General features: G+C 29.3%; 1 protein-coding gene across 1 annotated transcript in view; it reads right to left on the reverse strand.

Moving 5' to 3' along the window:
* The window catches only part of LOC124366044 (hemocyte protein-glutamine gamma-glutamyltransferase-like), a 70710-nt gene that overhangs the window by 21735 nt on the left and 23063 nt on the right, over window positions 1-25912 (reverse strand). The window contains exons 3-5 of the mRNA XM_046822253.1: window positions 16958-17169; window positions 2731-2861; window positions 104-242 (exon numbers count right to left, since the gene is read on the reverse strand). Coding sequence (XP_046678209.1) covers window positions 104-242; window positions 2731-2861; window positions 16958-17169 — 482 coding nt within the window. The remainder of the gene's footprint in view (window positions 1-103; window positions 243-2730; window positions 2862-16957; window positions 17170-25912) is intronic.

The following is a 25912-nucleotide window of genomic DNA, read 5'->3' on the forward strand; positions in this document are numbered from 1 at the left end:
GATTTAATGGTATTACGAACTAAATCATACTATAGGTTAATTTTTTTAACGAGATTAAGGAGTGACCATTTCTGAAGTATTTTAATTTCTAGGAATTACGTACTCTGGAGCCAAGGATTGAAGAGGATGAAGATAGTCTCGGGATGTTTGTACGTAATTGTGTCTCCTGGCTGGGAAGATTGCAGACTTGTGAGGATCTCAAGATTCCAAGCTCCCACAGGAGCGTTTACCGGACTTTTAACCTAGAAAAACATAAACGTTCATGTCATTAATTAAAAGATAAATAGGTTTTTTTAATATATGCATACACACCTCCAAAAATATTTAGCATCCGTTTCAATTTCATTGATAATGTTTAAGCATTAATTTGACGTTGTCTTGTCTTCTAGAGTTCTTCAGGAAGCAGATAATCTAGCATCGGTATACTGGCCTTTCCGTCAATCGACAAAAATATATTACTAATTTAATGATTGTGACTGGTTATGAGGTTTTGTCACGAAAATATTTGCACATAGGAATCCTAAGACAAAGCGTATTCTGAAAATAGTGAACTTAACATCTTCAAATCCCCATTGAATGCAAATAATATATAAAGGTTCTGGTTATGCATACCCATAATATACGTCACGTGGAGAGTCTTGGAAGTAAATAAATTCTGTGTTGTTTTTACAGTAGTTGGATTCATACCTGCCAGAGTTACAAGGGTGGTGCAGCTTTAAATCGGTCTCCTATACTACTAAAATGGTAAATCTTTGAATTAAATAAATATCAGCGATGTGGACAGCGTTAACATGTTGTAGTTTAGTTTAATTTATTCTTTCTTTTTGTGTTGTTAGTAATAAACTAGATATCGCTTAACAGATTTTTCAATAGACAGTCAGAAACCCATGCAGAGGTTATATTTCAGTTTCAACCCGTAATATTCCTCTGAGATACAATACAATCTTCTTATACTTTGGTCCGCTAATGAACATTCTTATTTAATTTATCTCAAGAAATTCCCCTCAGAAACAGGTCACAACAACAATCAGCCAAATCCTACTGATAGTCAAGCACATCGAACTCAATCTTTGCTGTATATAAAAATGGTTTCATTTAAAATGTGAATCCTGAACATTAAATATTTATTGTGACCTCCTACGGAAGAAAGACAAATAAACAAGAGAAAGACGAATGTACTCGCTACCCAGAACAAGATATGTCTACAGCTGTTGTTCTTGAAATATCCTACGGGCAGACAGACATGCACAGTGAATTTTAATTTTGGCATTCCCCTGAATTCCCCTTCACTATCACTACGTACAGTGTTTGAAGAATTTACGATGTAATTTTTAATACTTTTTATAATAAATACTGTAATATTAACTGCAAATTATGAGCAGCATGCAACGAAATTGATAATCAGTTATAAAGCGGATTGGGAATAAAGTAAAACTTATAAAAAATGTCGGTCATGTGTGGATTAATAAGCGTATTTCACCGAAGTACTTTAAAAAACGATTGAAGAGTTTCCCTCCAAAAAAAACTCTATTAATTTCAGAGTAACAGTGATAATTAGAAATACTTGTTCAACTATGAAAGCGCTTTGAGCATAATGTTGGTACAATACTGATGTCACTCTAGCAAAACTTTAACGAAAAATGGTTTCCTTACAAGCGATATAATGGAGTGAATAATTAAACTGCTTGAACGTCGGAAAGATTCAAAGGTTATTAAAATACTTTTAAAAAAAAGTGATTAACTTCTTTGGCTTACATTACTCATCATTTCAAACATAACATGTTCTATAAATATATGTTAAGAAATGTGTCGTTTAGATCCTAGCCACAAATTTGTGCATTTTTACAAAAAATTACTACTTATTCAACCGGTAGAGCTACAAATGACCAAAATTGCAAGTATGTTTTTATAAAAGAAGAGAAAAGCGTAAAAACAATTGCACCAATTTCTATATTGCTATGAAAATAGCCCAAGTAGAAATTTGCGTATGTAAAATTAAAAAAAGTATTGTTATAAAATACTTGCAAGATAAAAAATATTTTTAAATTCCAACTTTTACTCCACAAACCTTGACGTATAATCGAGCATGACGGTTAGCTTGCACAAGCCGACAAATTCAAGCAAATTAATTGTCAGTTGAGAGGCATCAGCTGTTTTGAAATGTTTCGTTCTCTGTTTAGTCGATATTAATTTTGCAACAGTTTAAATTAAATTATTAAAATATGATGCATTATTTAACATAGCCTATTAACTAAACTTACTTGATAGTTCACTTGCTGTCATTAGACATGCAATCTGTAGATGGAGGCTCAAAAACATCCTTTAAAACTCAACTTAAATGAATTGCTGACTAGTTATATATTCCATGCGAGTAATTTATCCTGTTAAGTTCTACTGTGAAATACAAACATTTACTATACGTTTCTCTTATAAGAATATTGTCGTTTTACAGTAATTCCATGTAGTGATTCGTGATAGACAGGTCCTGGGTACTTCAAACAAAGTAAAGGCTCTGTTTGGTGTAGGAAAGAACATTAACGGTTTTAAGAGGTATTTTTGGTGTAATTGTGTTCATTGTGTTTCTATTGAGTACACCTTTAAAAGACATGTCACAAGATAAGGATTGAAATTTGAAAATTTAAACTGACTCTACTCTAACCCCCTTTGAAAAGGAAGGCGGAAATAGTTATGTGGTAACATTCATAGTATAAGACAAAAAAATATACGTACCTCAACCGTGAGAGTGTCACCATCAGATCCTTTAACAATCACATCCCACCTGGTTTTGTCCCCAGTGTAAATCTCCCTCTTAGACAACGATACCACGCCTTTGGTTCCTTGAAGAGGGTCTGGTTTTATTCCTGCAGAATGCAATAATAACTTGTTTACGTGTAAACTTTTTGAACTGAAGAAAAAGATGATCCTAGTAACATATAATAATGTAAGATGTTTACAGTGGCATCTTATAAAACTATATGTAACATCTGAGAGTAAGATTTGTCATCAAGATTAATAAAACAATCATGACTATGCTAATATTTGGAGAAGCACAACTGAAAGCCCTTGAGTAGATATTGAGTTTCTTGATTATTAAATAACAGTGTGTGGAAGTGGTCATGCAAACTAACCACTTCCTGAAATTAAGATTTATAGAAAATGTTTCTTTACGATATAGCTAACTCTTACACTCTTTTTTGTAAAAATAAATAAACCATAGGCTAATCTTCGCATCACGGACATGTCCTGGATTTCTAAAAATCCATTTAGCATTTCAAAATGTTCAAATTTAAGATTATTGTTATATTTGGTGTGTAATTTCCTCATAAAATTTATCGCCCTCTGTGGAACAGATAGTGAGACATCTCATTCATGAGATAATTTCAATTTAGAGGAGTTTTTTTTTCAGTTTTTTACTCATCTTTAATTTGTTAACTTAGTTCATCTAAACCTAGGTATTAACAATAAATAGATGTGACCACTATATAAGTTTATTATATTAACGAAGTAGTAAACAACTATTTTTTAATTTTTGTACTTTACAAGACAATTTTATTTGAAATCTAATCTTGATTATTCACCTTTGAACAAACAAACTAAATTTAAAAACATCTTTTGACATACATAATATTTTTATATACAGTAGCTTGTCTGTTTTATTATACTTCTAGTTCTCATACTGTTCCTCTAAATTTAGAATAATGAAGATGATGAATTTTTACAAAGTAATCGGAATATGAAAGGCTAGATGTTGTCATTGGCACAGCAATATTAAAATGGTAATACGTGAAATATTGCTGAGTCTGTCTCACATTTTGTTTCACTTAGCTTAATAGTATTTTTGATATTGACATATAATTCATAACACTTAACAATAATTACATATTATTATGTTACTATTACTATTATTATTACATTGAAGTACTATTAATATATCATTGCGATGTATTCAATTAAAAAAAATGCAGTAAACAGTTTTGCAATGTAGACGTATTTATTACATTCCGTGGCAATTATACAAATAAATAGAAACAACATTAAACTTAAAACAATATAAAATTTATTATATTTTAATCTCAGCTTCATATAAGTCATGAAGGTTTTTTCGTAATTACTTTAATTTATTGGTATTTTTCTACTAAACTTAAATTTGGAAGTGTTTCCATCGATGGATTTTGAAGTGATAAATTGTTTATGAGAACTAATACAGTATTTAAATTAAAGAATATTTTGATTATGTTAAACGTTAAATTCAAGGAAATATAAGAAAAAGACTGAAATGAATACAGTGGTGAAGAATCATTCATCGACAGCATAAATAGCATTTACATTATAATTTATTTTTAAAATGGGAGTTGTGATCATATTGAGAGACAACTGTATTTATTGTATTATTTAAGTATGCGTGGATTATTTATTGTAATGAAAACCTTTGGTTTCAGCAGTTAAAAACACACTTTAAGACAAGTTAATTATGAAAGTGATTTTTATGCAACAAATATGTAATATGGAATCATTGAATGTGTAAAACAATGCATAATTTTTAAGTGAGCTACTGAATATAAAATGAATCTTTTCCTAATTAGTAATCGATTTGATCATAGCTGACACATGTAGCTTTATCACATGTAACGTTTTCTGTAATGTTTCTTGGTAATACTACATTATAGTGCATTGCTATTGTAGGTTAATATGATTGAGAGTGGAGTGAAAAGATTAATGATTATGAATTATTAAAAATTATAAATCCCCAAAATAACTAATATTATTTTAGCTATAATTTACCGATTACGAGTTTAACACTCGGAGTTTGGAATCAATATCTAAAAGAAAATTCATCAAAATAAACCCATTTTATGAACTGTATGTGGTAGACTACTTCTTTCAGCTCGTTATTTTTCTTATTCAAAGTTAATTATTATAAAGTAACACTTTGAGAGAATATATGGAAATTGCCTGACTTGCTATAAACCGTTTTATCAATATAAATTCAACACAGTGTTACAACTAAAAATATAGCCCAGTATTTTTGTGGTTATATAACATTTAGAGAAAATAACAAGATAAAAAAATCATAACTATTTTATTAAACCTAGATGGCCATAGCACACTTTGATACTACTTAAAATCCCTTTTTAAACTAGAGATTGGTCTGAAAATTAATTTAAAATCAATGAATAGACAACAGTAAAGTAGTTAACCTTGTAAACCCGTTAGCTAACTATCAATACTTCCATCAAGTACCCTTTTTATTTATTATTATGGTTCTTGATATGAAAATATTAATTTGTCTGAATTATTTTCAAATTATTGTTCGGAAATATTATGGAGAGATTTATTAATATGGTTTCCTTTTAAAAATACTAATAGCTAAAATATAAAGTAGTTAGGGGATTTCTTTTTAAATAAATTATGTATATCCATTAATTTCCAACTTATATGTTTCCACTTTAAAAAATCAAACTATAGACGGTCAAATTGTAATGTGGTTTCCACTATATGTTTTTAGATATTCAGTGCTTGTACTTATTAAATATTATTCATTACATATTAAAAAAGTCACTATATTAAAATATACTTTCACAAAATTAGTTTAAGTTGTACACATGTATCAAAAGAGAGAATACGCAAGTAGCTGATAAGATACACAACAAACTCTTTTAAAACAACAACAATAACAGAGCCTACAAGATTAGTTTCTGCGGTAACATTAGCTCGCCGCAGACCTGTCTCGCTTTTATCTGACTGCTCTTCTTGTTCTGTCCTGTTACATCTTAAAACCTGGGCAAAATTAAACTATTTTAGTTACTAAGGAAAAACTGAATTTAGTATAAATTATATAATTTTATTTGCATCTTGAGCATTTTTTCATTTAAAGTTCTTTTAAGATATTAAAGACACAAATGCCATAAACATTTACATAAGGTCGGCGTCCGTGAGGGAGTTGATTTGATATAATTTTGATTAATCTATCAACTTAAAAATAATTATAGATCATGAAAAAGTTTTGGATGATTTATGGTTACTCATTTTTGTTGAGAGTGCTTGTAAATTTTCATATCTAAAAAAATGTATAGCTCATTTCACTCTTGGTATATTGCCAAACGATACATTCACATTTTCTAAAAATTTCATAGCAGCGTTTGAATAATAGAAGCAATAGTGAGCTAGAGATAGTAGAGATTTTTCATTTTACTCTATGCATACTATTAACATCAGCTAGAGATAAATATCATACGATTAGATTCATTTTGTTTATACATTCACTCATTATGCTATTTTCATCATTGTCATCATGGTCACTCATAAGAAAAGAGTAAAATAATCGCTACCACTTAGCTAAATCCTATGGAGTGATGTGCTCATCATTTTTTTGAATCTTTTCAGAACTCCTAGTGATAGCTACGCAAAAATACCGTATTACAAGTGAAAAGCTCAATTCGTTCTCGAGTTTTCTGTCTGACTTATGAGCATTGATAACGCTCAACTGAATTCTAAGGAGGAACTAGCAACATCGTCGAACTCTTTTCTGATTTGCAAATAAAATCACTTAAAATTTCCCATTCTAATAAATGCAAGTATTAACAACCGCTCCAACACATATTACATGATAATACGCCATATATTTTATTCAATTGTGTTTATAAATGTTTTTATTGTATCATGTTTTCGTTGCCATCATTTTTATTAATAATATCAATGATAAGATATTTGCAAATGCTCAGCTAAATGTCATGGTGTGAGATGTATCACTATCGATATATGTTCTTAATATGGCAATGAATCTTAATGGAAAAATCTATAAATCAATTTGATCGTGATATAGGTTTGTTGAAAAATAAACAGATATACCTATATAGACACAAACACACATACAGACATACGCACTGAATAACGGCCCATATAGCACCTCACGTGATGTACTTAATAAGGCTCAGTTAATCAATGGTATGCAAAAACATTAAGTGAAATTATTGTAAATACTTATAGCAACATTCCCTTGGTAAATGTTATTTGTGTATAATCAGAACTATGAAATGATTTGTCACCCTTTTTGGTGTTTGGTAAAAATTATGCATTTTATTTACTTATATGCATAGCCTGTAAGTTTTACAACTATTTATACAAATTCCTTGAAAATTCATTTGGACAACTACAGTTTGCACAAAGATTCTTTTTGCAAAGTTAGGGTGACAGGGGACAAAGTGACAGAAGAAGTTTTTTAATCACAAACTTTCTTGTTGTTTAAAGATGTGACTCGCTGATAAGCAAAGAACTATATATTCTGAACATCTCATTCTTACTGACATAAAAAATATACAGTTGAATTACAAACATACTTCTGTAATATATGATATTATTTTGCAGATTGATACATGTGGCTTTAATGAGTGTTATTGTATTATAAAATAGTTTCCAAAGATTCTACCAACGAAGAGTATTAAACATTTTTGACAATAATTTATTTCTCATTAATAATTCAAATATCACAACAAACTGTTCTAACTGTTTTTGTATTCATTTAATGGACGTGAATTTGAAAATGGGTGTTAATAAAAGACTATCACAAACTTCTGTAGCTAATAGTACCTCTACAATTTAAAAAAAAAATGTCTTTTAGACATTGGTCAAGAGATTTTTCACATAGCCGCAATTTTTGTGTGTTATAAAATAATCTACATTTATTACAGCTAGAAATTTAATAGATCTAGACTTTAATAGAGAGACTACTTTAATAGATCAAACTATGCACATGGGTAAACACGACAAGAAGGAATAAATAAGAAGACAATTAAAAAATAATAGTGTTTTTGTTCTAATACTAAAAAAGGTTGCTAATGTTGAACATTTAAAACGACAAATGATAACGCACTATTATTTTACAAATAAGTACCAAGATAATATTTTTTTAAATTTATTACTATTCCAACATTACTCTCTGACTAAAAACGACAATGTACATATATATATATATATATATATATATATATATATGAAAGTACTTTTATTTACATATATAAATAACCCGGCGGAGCAAGTACTTTTTTTCTTCAATGTTTATTGAAATTAAATTAGGCTATTGCCACTTATACAAATTTAATAAATGTAAACAAAAGTCATTTGACAGGTATTTGGTCTTCCGATAATATGTTACTTTGGTTATTTAAACGCATATGTGACAGATACGGCCAAATACAATATAATTGAATCGTAAAAAGTAAGAGCTCTGTGGTGTAATGGTAGCACATTCACTCGGCAAGTGAGAGATCCGGGTTCGAGTCCCGGCGGAGCAAGTACTTTATGTGATTCAATGTTTATTTAAATTACACACACACACACACACACACACACACACACACACACACACACACACACACATTGAGAACCATCAACTGTTTTGATATCTTTGTTACTCCCACCTTGTGCAAGCATTCTGAGTAATCATGCTTGTTTACGCGTTATAAAAGGTATAAGAATTAACCTAAGAGAATAAATGTGTAACTTACTGATACATTTTATTGGCCTGTAAGGTAAATCCAATATTCAATTAATTCTCTATTTAATATATTTAACTATTGTAATACAACATGTAAGAGTAGAGAAAATAGAAAAAGATAAAAACTGTTTTACGGACGTAAACGTATTAAAATTAAATTACAGCTGGAAGAAGTAAGCTTCACAACCATGAAATAAACTTTATATAAAACTAGATACTCTTTCCTTCCTGAATAGAATAAAAGTCTCTACTAGCGATTCCCAGAATGCTGAATGTCCTTTGGCGTCTATGGTAAATGTTTATTTTAACTTTCAGAGTTTTATTACACTAACAAACTTTAATCTTCAAATAGATCACCGTTGTTGCCCAATTACGTCCATAATAAGTAGTGAGAATAATAATTTAAACAAATGTTTCATTGATATTGATAAACAACTGAAATTGTATAAAAGGTGTTGAAATGTCATTAAAAGTAACATATGCATACAATTGTATCCATAAAAACTATAAGTGAACAAATATAACTAATAAGACCGTGGTTCTAAATGCTCCCAAAGATGAATATGAAAAACAACACTAAATTTAATGCTTTACTCACTCAAGTATAATTGAGTGACTTATCAATAATCACGATAATGTATGAATACAATAATATAAAATAATGAGCATGTCACTAGTAGCGCTGGTTATTAGTTCATAAAAATCTTATTATTTCATTAAAAAAGATATTTCTTATTCTTCTCACTGTAAATTGGTGTTTTATTCCGGGATAGTTAGGGAAAGTTCGATAGGTAATATCGCAAAACACAAGTCGAGGGCAGTACAAGGAGTGGTAAAAATACTTAAACATTTTCTTTCGTGTATATTTGAGCAATAATGTTTGTATGATGACTAGGATTAGCGTATTATCTGGTTTATTTGGTGCTATTGTATTAGCCATGTAGCAGCAGTCCAGTGTCATTTCTTTCTTGTTAAGAGGTGTTTTAAATTCACGATTCTATGATACAAGTAGTTAGAACTTTCTGAAATCACAATTATTTTATTTGTTTCCGACTAAAATCCTTGAATGATTAAATATTTTGATTTTTATGGCTATATCGATAAACAAAACATTTCGGTCAGATTCAAACCCACGAGAGTAGCACGAACTCTGCGTGGTAAAGTTACTGTATGGTATTGCGACACGAAGACATGGGAAATCGAGCTGTACTTTCATTATTAATACGGGTAAAATATAATTGTTAACTACGAGCATTGCCTAATAATGTTCGACTAGTTTTCCCCACAAACTGGATGGAAAAATCCATCAAAGGATCATACTGTATATTTATTAAATGAGTGATGCGAAATATGACAATCACTTCGAGGTTAAACTTGACTATTCTGGATGTTCAAGATTGTAGATACGGGTAAAATAAATTAAATACAAACCATATCTTGGTTTAGTTTGTTTTATCTGTTTTATCATCGTTTATGCCTTCTCGTTTGACTTTATTTTACACGTTAAATTCGAATAAAACGGTTTTACATAAGTGCATGAAGAAATCTTCTTTCATAAAGTATTATATATTTATGTAATTTGTTTGTGTCTTTAGTTATGGAACGACTCTAATATAAATGGTTATAAAAAATAATGGTTGCTTATTTATCGCACGTCTATTTACAGGTAGAGAAGTGAATCTCTTTCGACACCTAGTAGCACCGGTCTTCCCATTTAATTATTATTATCTGGAACCCAAACAGCACTAGTGGCGGACTGAATTCCAAGTCTATACTAGCGTCTTTCTGGATATCCATCTTTCTTGTAATAAAACCTGGCAGAAAGCAATTCAAATTTCCCCAATTTAGTACTACACGTAGGGTGTAATTGTTGATACATTAACTAACACTTATTTAAAATAGAAATGTTCAATATAAAAATCAAAAAATCTCAAGCACTATTCTTACACAATTCAATGCAAACTCTAATGTGCCTTTTTCGAGTTATATTTTGCTTTTAAAGTCAATCCTTAGAGTTTGATTACATGTACAAAGTTTGGTAATGCAATACAAATTTTTTAAACTGGAATACAGAGGAAGACAAGTAACCAAAACAGGAGTTTTTAAGTACTTCAATATCCCTGCTGTGTTTGACCTTCTTTCTAGATGTAAAAAATTTCATCTTTATAAAAAGGTGTATGTAAATATCTCCATGAGACAAGCATGTCTTTGTTTACGTAGTTTATGAGGTAAAAAGTAGAGCTTTAAAGTGATATTTTTAGTTACTCATTCTGTAAGTTATACAAACATCTACGGTCGGCATTATTCTTATAATATACACTGATTTCATTCAAAAGTGTCAACAATATAGTGTCAAGAATATAATACTTCAGTTAAATTTACCTATCGAAAAATTAAAAAGAAAATTAAATTAATTTTTATTTTAAACTGATACTCATATGGACCACAGAGTAAAAAGATTCAAGTAAAATAAACGTAAAGTTTAAATGTCAGAAAATATTAAGCACGCTAATTTTAAATATCACAATAGAATAAAATTCTCCAAAAGTACAATATTTTTGTCACACTTAATATGTTTTAATTCCTAGTTATTTCAATTTTCTGACAGCGATTTAATATAATTTCGTTATGCTTAGACTACTACATTACGAAGGATTTTATTAACAATTTTAAGATCAAAATTGTTTCACAAAATCTTTAAAATTATATTAAGCTTACCATCAAAGAAGCTTTGAAAAGTCAGTTTTAAAGATTGATTAGTATTATTCGTATGTAAAAGAACTTTTTTTCACAATTAGTTCAACCGATCGTTTCCTAATTGGGAATAAAACAAACAAAACTTCAGACAGTCTTACATAGGAGGTTTACTTACACACAATAAAAATATATTTCTATACTTGTTATGAATAGCCCCAACTTCACAACACAAGTCCAGTGTTCTGCGAGGGAACATTTAATTGTGCAGTTTACTACTGGGAACCTCCAACTCTAAGCTCGCGCCGCAACTTGTTAATTAGGTTAAGAATATTACACTTACACAAATTAGTTGTTATCTCTCTGCTGGCTTGTATCTGGTGTATTTCTTCCCTCCTGCTCTTACAGGATACACAGGAAAAAATAGTAAAATTCATAAGAAGACATTGTTATGGGTAAATCTTTAGATTCCCACATAAAGGACACCAACCACGTCATTAACAGACTTTCTGAAATACCCCAGCCCTTGGATGATGAACTAATTTTGGCAACAGTTGACGTGAAATCACTGTACACAAATATTCCTAATGACGATGGAATAAGAACTGTAGAAGTTTTTTTTTAATTTAAGACCTAGGAATTCAAAACCTTCTACTTCTTTTTTATTTGCCATAGTAACTTTTATTCTTACAATGAATAACTTTAGATTTAAAAACAAGCACTATTTATGAGTTAAAGTTTAATATCTCAAAATGTAAAACCATTAGTTTGAATCCAATTTATTGACGATATTTTTATTATTTGGCAACATGGCATGGATATTTTAAAATTGTTTATTCAAAAACTACACCCCATTTCAGTTTAAAAGTTCACTTTGAATATTTCTAAAACTCTTGTCACGTTTTTAGATGTCGATGTGTTTTTAGACCAGGGACACCTAAAAACTAAAATCTATGTCAAAGATACAAATTCAATGCAATATTCACATTATTCAAGCTGCCATCCTGGTTACTTTAAAAAAATATTCCTAAAAGTATAATTATTAGAGTAAATAGACTTTGCTCTACTAAATATGATTATGTTTCTCAAACCCAAAAATTCAAAATTGTTTTTAGAAATAGAGGATATCCTGAAAAATTTTAAAATATTTAAATTAAATTAAATTTTGCAAAAAGCAAAATACTGTACTCCTAGGAACTACAAAAACCAAGGAAAATTTATTACCTCTTACTTTCCAGGGCGATAAAAAATTAATGATATGACAAAAACAGCATACAATATTCTACAAGCATCACCCGTAACAAAGAAAATTATTTTGTAATCCACCTAGAGTAATTTTCAAAAAGCCTCAAAATTTTTTAAAACATATTAGTAGGTCCTAAACCACTCTCTGATGACCTAACCCTAAATTTAACCAAAGCTTTTGGCTGTGAACCCTGTTGTAAGCCTCGCTGCAAAACTGCCTTGGTCAGACAATAACTCCATTGCACATTAGAATGAATAACAATCGCAGCGATACAAACCTTAAAATTAAATCCCATCCTATTTCGGCCAATGAAATGGAGGATAAGAAAAAACGAGATGAGTGTTTTTCTTTAAAAAGAATTAACAACATTCAGAATCCCCATAAACTTAAAATTAATTGTTTAGAAATAGCTCATCAGAGGTCCTACAAACTAAACATAACGATGGTCTAAATTTAAGGTAGGTATCATTAGTTGTAGATATAAATTATCCTCTACAATTTCAATTTGTTTAATTTAATTAAATTACACATTTAACTACAAATTGAATTTAAAGATTTATGTTCCTTGTATTATGCGAAATTATTTACTCTTTGTACACAATTCAAAATTAGTTTTATTAATATACCATGTTTCTTTTGTTTATTGTTTTTTGATATAATGTTTACCTATTTATATCTAGTAAAAATGTCTTGTTTTAGAAGAAATATATTGAATTTTTATTCTTTATTTTTCTGTTTTTAATGAATATATATTCAGACTATTTTTTTATTTGAATAAAAAAAAATATATATTTTTTTTCTTGATCGGGGAACAAGGCAAAATGAACTATGGCAGACAATACTAAGACATGAGTAAATTTCAATTATCCTAGACAAACACAGTTTGACGTATTTTCATGATTGTGGTAACAAGGAAAACTCAACATTGGCATCGGAAATATAATTAATTCGAACCAGAGGGATCATACATGAGCAAAGACTACGAAATTGCTTGATAAGGAAGTAACTGCTAGTATAGTATAAATACATACAAACTAAAAAATGAAGAAGGTTACAAACACATTAAGGACACCAGTAGAATGTGGTGTCAAAACAGTTAAATATAACATTTAACTTTTCCAACATTCTAAAAAAATTTTCCGTTGTGTTATCTAAGATTGAGTAGAACAGCGTATTTGTTTGAAGAACAAATATGTTGTTCTGCTCATATTTCTATAACAATACAATGGAGTAATCTTTGTTGCCATAATTTTGAAACAGTTAGCTTTAAAACTAGTGTAATTGTGATGTACAGCATGTGCAGAAACGAGTCTTTGTGAATTTTGAACTCGAACAACGCCGTTAGATTATATGGAAGTGCAGTGAAAATAAGTTGTAATACTCGTATATGATGCCCATACATGTTTATATACTGGAAAAATAATTAGAATTATTGACTTGGGCCAAAAATATTCAAATAATATAATAATTAATTAAACATTTTTCACTTATTTCAATGAGCAAATCCCTTAAATATTGTTGGGCATGTACCTTTTGCGTTATAGTTGAGAAATTATCTGGAATGAATAAATAATCTGTAGCTTTTCAGTCTTATTATCAATAGCGATTTGAAAGAAATACGTTTAAACGTGGAAAGAACCGTAAACTAAAGAACCAAGTTTTTGAGACAGCATTATTTCCCTCGGTAATAAAAGAGAATATTGTAAAAACATAATCAGCAATAAGGTTAAAGTAGACCTTTTATTTAAAGCAGCTTTAGAAAATGAATGGCCAAAAGTTACTATGAGACGAACTGGCAAGATACAGTAGTTTACAAGGAAAATACATAGGGAAAGAAATTATCAAAAAGAGTAAAGTATACAGTACTTTAAAAAGTTACCATAAGTTTATTTGAATTCAGTTTCAAAATGTAGGTATATTTTTACATAACAAAAAGAGTTTTCATGCTCTCCTTTATTTACTTTTATTTAACTACCGTTTTAGAATGAGGTGCTACTAATGTAACTTTACTAATAATATCCTAACCTTTTGTTAAAGTTCACAAGAAAAACTTAACTATAAATATGTGCTTAGGGACAATGTGATATTGGCTCCGTTCTTGAAAGCTTTAGAGATAAAAGCACAAAACTCATAAGAAAGAATATACCATTGTTGTACGAAGGGATTGTACAAAGCTTTGCAAACAGAACAAGCCGAATGTTATAAGTTCCCTTTTACGTAGTAGTATTACAAGCTATAAGACGCTATACTGAAAGCGAATAATTGTCTAAAGAAGAAAGCACCGTGAAGTCTTATTTTCTTTATTGCGTTCTTCACCGGTTTTACCACGCAATATATATTTGTTGTGAAATATCCACTTGATGCTAACTTAAAATTAATCATGTAATAGGAAATTACATATTTATAGAAAAGCGACAATTCGATAATATGATGAATGCTGATTTCAATTGTGATGCTTCCATAACGTTTTTAATCTTCATAATTTATTTGTAACCATAAAGTATTTAATCTCGAACGGTTATTTGTAAAAAAGAAATTTAGGGTTCTTCGACATCGTAATAAGCCACGGTTACGTACATTTCCGTTTCAAATATAACGGGATCAGTCATTAACTGTCTCGACACGGAAGAGGTAGGTAGATAAAACTGTTGGTAAGATTATTATCCATCTAAACCGCATAACTCTGGTTTACCATTTCCGTACAACGATTAAAAGAGGTATCAATTATGCTGAACTCATTATAGACAAATTTAAAATGCTATATTTAATTTTTGTTTCACTTCTAAATTCTAAATAAAAGAACTTTGACAGAACCCTATAGTGCACGATTTGTAACTGTGTCATCCTTGTGGTGAAGTTTGGTTCTTATTGTTTGTAGGTAAGCATAGTATACTGGTTGAATAGTGTTAATGAAACTTTATTTAAAAAAATTATATACATCTGTGGTACACATCCAGCTGAAAAATAGCAACAATGTTCGGTGGAACACAATAACATAAAGCTATTTCTACTAATCTAAGTATGGATTATACTTTTTAAGACTCCATGATGGAAGAAATAATGTTTATTTTCTAACAGGAAGTTACGTTTAAAAAACCCTCTATACTACTTAAACTCATTAATATACTAGACGGAAATGACGTCTACATGCTAAGCTTAGAAGATATTTTGAAAATAAATCTTCGCACAAGTTGACTGTATTAAGGAATCCGTGTTTATCACTGTAAAATAAACAAGGACTTAATTCAACACAGTTTTTACTCCTTATGTAGCGTTTACGTTTTAGTAGTCGCCACTATTAAATAATGATAGACTGCAGAGCAAAATATAGTAGTTTTTGTCACTCGTACCTTACTTACTTCATCGTAATGTAACAGGGGTAGTCATTAATTCCAATAAAGCCCCTTCTTTAAGTAATATAAAATCTAAAAACATTAAACGATGCGGGCATTTTCTTATAGCAGCGAAGGCCATAGCTCGTAGAGCTGAATTTTTTTCGTTTCTACGTGTTTATTTGTCTTATCCCATAATACCTCGAAAATGAATTTACTATAAACTTAAAATTGCATGTGAAGCTTCGGTTCTATACAAGGAAAAATAAATTTGGTGAAGGTCCATGGGATTTGCGTGAGCATTCGCAAATACTTTTACATTAGCCTTGTATTTAACAATAATGAAAAAAGAAAATAGAAGAATAAATAAACTTATTAAAAAATAAATACATAAGAGAGTCAAAAATGTGATATGTTAAGAGATGTATATTAAATATAACAACGCATAAAACATAATATTATAGTGAGAAAACTGTGTTGACGTATACTATTTAAACCCTGATATGAAATAAAATTTTTTAAACAATATCATGTGGCACGATATGTTCAGAAAGATTTCCATTTAACTTAAACCATCTTTAAAAACGAATACAATAATAAATTCCATTGTTTGTTCGCCAAAGGTTTTAGTATAAAAAGATACAACAAATTATGCGCAACATAACATGTTGACGTGTTTTGTATGTAAAAGTTCTTAGATTCAAAGATGAGACCCTAATTTTTTAACTTTTAGAATATTTACAGACTTGAAAATATTTAAAAATTAATATTTACCGTGGATTTAATAAGCAGTCCACTTAAACTAAATTAACGGTGTTTAAATTTGTCTCACCGTAACTTTACGATAAGAATAAACCAATATTTTAAAAACATACTTTGAGCTTTTACATGCAATTATCTAATATAAAATATTTTTACTATGAGGAGGATGAAGAAAATGATACGCAATTTTATTTAAATACAAAATATAAATAATTTTTTCCGTATTATCTTATTTGGTTGTGCTATAACAAAAAAACTTTCAATTCAGTGTTGTTATTTCAACAATTCATGTTAATTCCTTATCTACCAGTTATTAATCACAGAACTATAAACCTTGCACATTAGTAAGATTAATAGTGTTTTTAAAAAACCTCATATTACACCCGTGTTTCTTTTTTCTCACATATACGTTTAGCAATAAAAACTCACCATAGTTGAAGACAAACTTGATATCGTCAGTAAAGTCCCGGTAGACTCTTCCGTCCTTGAAGCGAACCGCCATGAAGAAGGGTTGTCCTCTTCTAAGGATTGGAGTTGAAGGGTCGTTGTGGACAAGTTCATATCTATCTGTGTGATGTATTTTAGCATTGTCTAGCGTATACGTATGTACCGTATCTACTGTCAGAGCAGTCATATTCCCTCTGAAACAAAATTTTCTTACAATAACATTCGAATACTTATAATGTTTTACGAAATTATATTTTACTCGAAGCTTAAACGTTTTACTAGCAAAAAATGTACTATTCATATACAACATACTTATTTCCAGTAAATGGATAAATACAGGTCTACTAATTTTTTGTACTTGTTAAAATAGTAAGGAAAAATAATAAGCTGTATATAATCCCTACTTAATTTTTCTGATTAAGATTTCTGATTCAGTGTAATTTTTCTGATAGATAAATGAAAAAAACTTGCAGTTATTATTGGATAATAAATGGAGCAACTAATGTAGAGCTTTATATATTTACGGTCTCAAACATGCAAGAACATGACATATATATATATATATATATATATATTGGCACAGAGTGCAATAGCCGCTAAGTAGCTTATGTTTCGAAGGTAATAAAATTTAAAAAAATCTTTTTCAGTACTCCACCAGTTATGCTTCCTCCAAATCTCTTTTTAAATGAACAAATTCGGAGATAAAGGTATCTTTCAGTACTTTACACAGATATTATCACTAAATACTGGCAATATTTAAAATTTTAGTTTTACAATATGTATTATAAAAGAGTTTACCAAATGAACTTTATAATCTTTTAATATGGTGTCCTTAACTTAGACTGATCCTAACTAAAAACATCCAATATTTTTCATGATAAATTTTTATCTTTCAAGTATGTTTTGTGGGATTTTAAATAAGCCAATCCGATCATAATCAATGATACACTGAATCCGACGTGACACTGAAAGCCATGAGGGTGGTGTTCCATAGTTCGGTTAGCAGCAAGTGCTCTGCGGTGAAGATGAGGAAAACATTTGGGTTTTTTTGCCTAATGATGATTTTTTGTTGAGATTTAACTTGCAGTAAGTTTTAGTCAGAAATCTGCGGAGATCCTCTTAAGTTTTCTCTCCTGATGGATGATGTACTGGTAAAAGGACATCTTTTACAGTTCAAACGAGGTTTTTGTTGATGATTAACTATTTTGTTGTCATTCTGATATAAGAACCTATTTGGTTACGGTAAAAGCATTCCTCTAATATGATAAGCCTTTTCACAGATTATTTCAAAAGTCAAAGTAAAGTTCTATAGTGACTAATTGATTTTATGTAACCAACGTAAAAGCCGAGTGAATACCCGTGAATAACCCTGTGTATAAGTAAAGATTTTGTGCAGGCACGTTCTGGATTTTTATAGGATCTAAGTTGATTTTCGGTGGCTTGAATATTGATACCTACCGCAACTGGAGTTGTATGATCTTTAAAATGGTAATTAATATAATTTAAAATATTTCGTATAATGAAGTTTTGTCAAATATCTTAGAATGAACGTTTATTTCAGAACTACTGTAGAGGTCGACAAGTAAATCCACTAAGTTAAATCTGTAAATGAGTATACATAAACAAGAAAGTACTGCTCGCCATTTACACTGCTTCAGATTCTTGAGTGAAACTGTCTATAATTCAAAGAGAAATCGCAGTAAAAATAAGTATTTCGTTTTTCCTATATATACTTATAAACCCATTATTTTGTAAAAAAGTTAATTCATAATGCATTCCCGTATTTCGTCATGGAGCTCAGTAAAAGAACCTCTCTATTGTTAACAGTTGCTTGGCGGCATTAACATCAAGTGCTTTAATGTCAATGTTATTTCTCTAATATTATATGAAATAACTTATACTAAATACGTTTCATAATATTATAATTAATATAAAACCATCGAGTTAACAGACTATATTGAATATTACTATTATGAATTTTTTAATACATTTTGTGTAATAACGACGATATGTATTAAGGAAAAATGGCTAATGTTTAATAACGAACGCAAATAAAATAAGTAAAATTCCTTTTCCGTGTAAGGGTGATAAGCCATGGACTTTATTACAATTATCTTTTCCTGTTTATTTTTATTCGAACATAAATACAAATATTTATTATGAAAAAAACCATAAGAGGTAAATGATTGCTTCTCAGTTAAGAAGAATTGAGTGCACGTTACCAGATAAGCCAGCTACAGTATGATTGCTGGATCACTGTAGTTATTATGTAAGCTTAACAACGAAGGATATATTTTCCGTTTTGCAATTAATATACTGGCTAGAAATATAGTTACAAATATAAAAAATTCACAGGTGAATCAAAATTTTATATGGTCTACGAAAACCATTTCACCATTTATATTCATTACAAAAAGAATGTATAAAAATTAAATAATTTAGTCTATAATGCGCTCCAAATTTTAGTACTATTCTATTTAAAACTATAATAGAAGAATGCTTGCCAATCTAAAATGGTCATTCAACTAGTGTATGGATAAATCAAAAATAATCTAAGAAAGTATATGAATTATTATGGCTTTGAATATCAAAATGCGAAAATAAAACAATTCAGCCATTTATATATTGCTCTGAAAAGAGAGGATGAAAACATTTGATTCCAAATGACTAAGGTTGAGACTAACTCTCGAGGAATGATTAAGAAGAATTAAGGTATGGAAAGAGAAAGGAAGGAACAGAATTGCTTAGAAACGGTGAATCACAGCACGACCTAAAAGGACCAGCTGCCAAACTATAACTTTGCTAATATAGCACTGGAATAAGATATATCAAGTAGCCGGTACTTATCGCATAGTAATAATAATTAGTTTTCCTGTATGTATATTGTTGTTCGCTTGAAGCAACGTAAGTCATCGAAACCTTATATTACGTGTCGTTTCTAGTGTTTCCGTTCGATATATATGAGGAATTTGAGGAGTACATTGCGTTGAAGGCATTAAGAAAAGAATTTCGGAAATGTGTTTAATGAATGAAATAACAGTTACCTATATTGTTTTGATGCTATAAAAACCATGATTTTAGTGAAGAATATATTCAACTTATAAACTTGTTTTTCGGAAAACATATATAAATTTATTATTGTTTTATTAAGTAAAATATTTTGGTTACTAAGTTGTATACATTACATAGGGGAAAAACCATTTGTATACAAAATTGGTTTATTATCTTACAAATCAATATTTTTAGATAAATTTATTAAATTTTTATAAAATACCTTCGTTACTTATCAAGAGACTACTATTTACCCACAGCTCTGCTCGCAATTTCTAAATTTTCAGTAGCATTTATAAATGTTAGGTTACTGTGGAGACCTACTGATTCTGTCGTATTAATCTTAGTTTAAGCACTAATGATATAATATGATGGAGTCTCGTAATAGTTTTTAATTCAATATGTCTAAATTAAGTATCATTTCAATGTTTATTGACAAAGTGGTTCAAAAGCTAAACGAAATTTCGTCTGGTTCTTATTATATGTTTAGTGTGTGGATAAGCATTTCTAAACACACGCCATAAACACGTTTGCATTGTTACCCAGCCAAGAAAATATATATACACGTTGGTCTGAAAAGTTTATGTTGGTCAGAAAGGAACTACTTGTATTCATTGTGAATTACTTCTGGTCTCAGACATTTTCGCGGTGTACTTGCGTAAACGTAGTGGTCCCAATCTATAAAATATATACTTACAAAGTTTTAAAAACTTCTTTGGTCAAAAAGCATATACTAGACTTATAAAATGACATGAAATAAAACGTGTCTTTTTTAGAGACGAAGCTTGAACTAGAAAGTCCTCTCTACAATTTAACCTGAAAAGGGTATTAACCTCCAAATAATTAGTTTAGTATACCTACGAGGTCATTTAAGATTATTTTCTTCTGGTTTAAAGTATTTACGGCAGTATACCAGCAGAAGCCTTCGCCTGTGAAGAAATGATTAAAGTTTACTTCTTTCAAAAAGTGACTATATTTATCACTATATTTATCATTTATGGGTTCACCATGTGGGTGGCCGATTTTCATGAAAAATATGTTGTTTGTCTGTTGATAATACTATTATTTTATCTTGTAAAATAAATACATGTGCTATGCACATATTCCTGTTGAGATACGTACCTGTAGTATAGTCACGTTTTATTTCCATAAACGTTCTAAGACACCATATATTTCACCCACTCTTTCCCTTAAGTTTTTCTTTTCGGTATGCCTTTACTATTCGAAGTTTTTTAGAATTTCTTTACACTTGCCTGTTCTTCAAATTAGCATGCTTGGATAATTTTTTGTCTCTTAATTTTATTATCTTTGCATTTTTTTAGTTATAATTGCATTTCAGAACAATTATTTATAGTTGGAAATGATGGAATTCCAAAATTATAATCTGAAACATCTTTAGCCACAGCACTTTCAACTGTGTCTTAGATAGCTGTTGCACACTAGGACACTTCCTTCATATAACAAAGTTCAAATTTTCATTTGAGATCTAATTTTTTTATACCACCGAATCGATACATATCCAAATTTTAAGCACATAGTTCCTTCTCTTCTCATACAATTTTACTATTTCAAAAACAGGAAAAATGGCTTACATCGGCTTAAAATCTAAGGGGGACGCAGACGTTTCGTTTGTATTTAATAAGACCAACATCGATGTACATATTCTCAAAATATGATATATCAAAATGTTCATATAGTACTTTAGTTGAAAATAAAAACATAACTATGTAAATTACGAGTTTGAGCGTTCATTTGTGCCTTAAAATATGTTATTCTGGCTTAAACTAAGTAAAAATGTTTTATTGTATTGTATACTTTGTTTACTGTCTCTATTAAAAAAACCAAATTAACATTTAATTTTCTAACTATATTTTTAATTTTTTTATAGCTCACTCTAACCCTATATAATACAACTATGGATTTATCACAGCAGTGAAAATCATAAGGCCAGTGTCAAATATTTCGAGAAACAGCGCATACTCCGTGGAGAATATTAGTGAGTTACTGGGAACGGAACGGTGAATGTTTGCTAACATGCGATGTTTAGTACTTCTGGGACTCGACATTACTTCGTTTTTTAATAAACACCTACTCAATGCAACGACTTCTTCAGCATTTTCAGCAACACATTCTTCACTGGCATGTAGTAGCATTAAACAAGTTATGGAATGTTTAACCAACAATGTTATTGGTATGATGGTATACGATATGAAGTCAATGTTGTAATTCAAGAATATTGAGTAAAGTATAGCTTGTGGCAGATTAAGTTCATTTGTGAGGAACATCCAGGTGAGAAATACAGAAAAGTATGAGTCGAGTTGTGTTTTTGTTCGGAACAATGATCCTTTGATCTCTTGGTTGTAAAATACTTTTTTCAGACAGTCCGCATCTAAGCATGACGATTGAAGTGTGTATCTCACGTTTCCTCCCAAGGATGAATCATTCACTGATAAAAAGGCATCTGTAGTAAATTGTTTTAGTATCTTGTTAATCTGGAACAATTTGCTTGTCAACATAACGTATGCAACGAAGTTGGTGAAACTCATTGCCCTGAAATGAACATTCGTTATACAACTCGTGACAGAACTTAAAGTATAATTGCATTGTGACTCAATAAATATAGTCAAATGTAACAAATGTAGCAACCCAGCCAATAATGTTGTTAATATGTAATACTTCCCAGCAAATACATTCTTGACATCGTAGGGTCTCAATTGATTTTCTGCAGCTCGAAGATTGAGAACTAATGACAGTTGAGTTTTGTAATCTGTTACATTTTGAAGCAATACATGCAAAGTAAATGCATAATTTAAAGTTTTGCCAAACATCTTAGAATAGCTTATTAATTCAGTATGACTGTAGAGTTGTATAAGAAAGTGTACAAAGGCGAAGGTGTGTACCACGATCCAAAAACAAGAATTTACAACTAGCCATTTGCACTGCTTCAAACTCTTGAGAGAAACTGTCGATGTTCCAAAGAAGGATTGCAACACAAAAATGTATTTCATTCGCCCTACATCATTAACGTTTTCTGAAGACATGATTTTGTATAAACTAATGATTCTAGTTACATAAAAATGATGAATATTGTGGTGAAAGAACCAGGCTGTTGTACGTAGTTGCTATGGAGCTCTGAAATCAACTAATTAGATGGATAACATCTCTCTAATATTATACATTGTATTTGTTCAACATATTAATAATTTATTACCAAGAAATCGATATCAAGAGACAAATGTATGTCAAGTTTTATAACTTCTGGAAATATATACATAGAGTTACAGTTTTTAAGTTTAAGTTTTTAGTTGTGTACTGCATAAAAAGATTAACCAAAACAATAACGCAGTATTACTCATAAGGTAATTCAAACTAATATTTTATATATATACATATATGTATATATTACTCTTTTTCAGAAGATAAAAAAATTGTGTCACTTATAATAGCTATTCAAAGTAGCATTAATTTGGGGCATAATAAAATCTGGCCTAAAAAGTAACTAAAGAAAAGGATATATAACTTTTATAGTCTGTATATGAAAGCTAACAGGAGGAAGTAACTAGTTTTTTAATTAATAAACACGTCATTCCATAATTTATTTTAAAAAGCATAATTTGTTTTGTTAATATCTAATTTTAGAAATATTTTTCGTAAAATTATATAGCAAAAATATTTTAGGAAATTTAAATGTATATTCTCTGATAAAATTAAATTTAATCAAAATATGACTATAGCTGTCGACCTCTACAATTCGAAACCATAATCAAAAACTGCAAGAATAAAAATATATAAGATACATATAAATATAATTTAATAAATTAGAAAACAACATTTAATAAAAAATATATGAGCTATTAATTTCTTTAAAATTTACATAAAAATGCTCAGAGAACACATTTTTTGCAAAATCTATTTTGTTTATGAAACTGTTTATTACCATTTAAAAGGTTACAGTAATTTAGTAAATTACTGTATTAGAGAAAGTTTAAACTCGTATTAAAAACTGCAAATTAGTAACATTGTATACAATTTCGTCTACGTGATTTAAATAAAGCGTTTATGGGGTTTATTGAATTATTTACATTACTATTTTGTATGTTGAGTGATTTTCCTGATTTAAATTTGTAAAAACATTTTTAATTTTTATTTTATTTTCTCTGAATCTTTTACGACATTAAAAAACATTGTGTTCTGTTCTGCATATACATTTATAACCACAAAAATGAAAGAAATTACGTTTTATGTAAAAGTGTAGTATTCAGAATAGTTTTTTTTTTATTTTTACTTTATTTCAACAACTCTATTTTTATTTTTCCTAGATTAGTGTATGATTTAAAATTCACATTATCTCGGTTATAAATGTGTTATCTAGTAGTAATAGTTTTTTGTAGTTTATGTCAGTTAGAAAAAATAGATAATCATATTTCTGTCCTTACATGTAGTTTACCTAAAAACAAGCCTGAATTAGAAGACATATACAGATACAAGTACGTCCTAATTGTGTAATAGTAGCTCGAAATGAACTTGAATAAAGAAAAGTTTGTCTAAAAGTGTGAATATATTTGTTTATTTTCTACCTAATACATTTTCTCAAATATAGAAAAATATTCAAGTAGCCAGAGAAATGCTGGAAATTATAAGAAGTGTGTGTTGACAAATGTAAAACAAAAAATTCTTAGAACTATTTGGAAGATATACAAAAAAATTAAACTGTTTTTTATATCAATTTAGAAAATTTTTTAAATGCGAATAGTATTAATCTCTTCTAACATCATGGTCAGTAATTACAATAATGATTGTCTGGTGTAATATTTAATCCTTTTCCCCCTTTAAGGTGGAAGCGATTCATAATGGCATTATAAAGTTATATGATAATGATAATAATAATAACCTTTTGAATTAGGCGTTTTGTTTAACTGGTTAATATAATAACTGATCCTAAATTTTGGAAAATTATCACTGTCAAATTTCAATATATGGACAATTTATTTACATGAATACTAAAGGATGGATAATATTATTATTAGCTTATATCAGATTGCGATGACTTAAAAAGTGGAAATGGCATCTCCAAACCGTAATTAGTCTGAGATCCAATACCTGAGAGAATGAAAAATTATGCGTACTGCATAATAATGTGTTTATAACTGTGTGATGTTTCACGAAACTGTTTACAAATATAAAACATAAAAAGAACATGTTTTTAAGACTATTTCATTAATATTTTAATTTTACGGATTCTACGACATTGCTTAAAATATATTTAGTTGGTACGTAATTTTGTCTAAATGGTACTATATTAATATTATTTTTTTAAATAGTCTGAAGGGAATAGATTCACACACCCATTCATTAACTGGTTGAAAATTAGAACACGTTTCTCGAAATTTGATGTTAAGTTTTGGAATATTATCATTATTATGTTAAAGTAGAAATTTATTCTTTCCGGCCTGCGATTGATAGTCTCAGCTTAGTTAATAAATATTGCGTAACAGTTTATTTTATTTTTATTTATTTATTTATTTATTTTATTTATAAACAGTTGTTTTACATAGTCTTGGCCTCACCAAGTTCTACAAAACTTGTCGGTGAGGACCATTTGAAAAAGTAAATAGAACACATTGATACAAATATTCAACTTTTAACTTTCTTTTAATTTACTAAACTATAAACTCAAATTCGGCGGTTTAGGGCAGGCACTAGCTTAGATATCTTGGTATGTGTGGTAAATTTGATCGAAACAGTACAGTTTTTTTAAAATAATACTTAATAGTAATAGTTAAAATCAAACGCATATTTGAGTCCCTAAAAATCCTAATTAATTCTTTCCCTCAGCAACGACGAATGGCAACCCTGTCATCAGGAAATCTGACAACGCAGGCTACC

Source organism: Homalodisca vitripennis, chromosome 7 (assembly GCF_021130785.1).
Source record: "Homalodisca vitripennis isolate AUS2020 chromosome 7, UT_GWSS_2.1, whole genome shotgun sequence".
NCBI lineage: Eukaryota > Metazoa > Arthropoda > Insecta > Hemiptera > Cicadellidae > Homalodisca > Homalodisca vitripennis.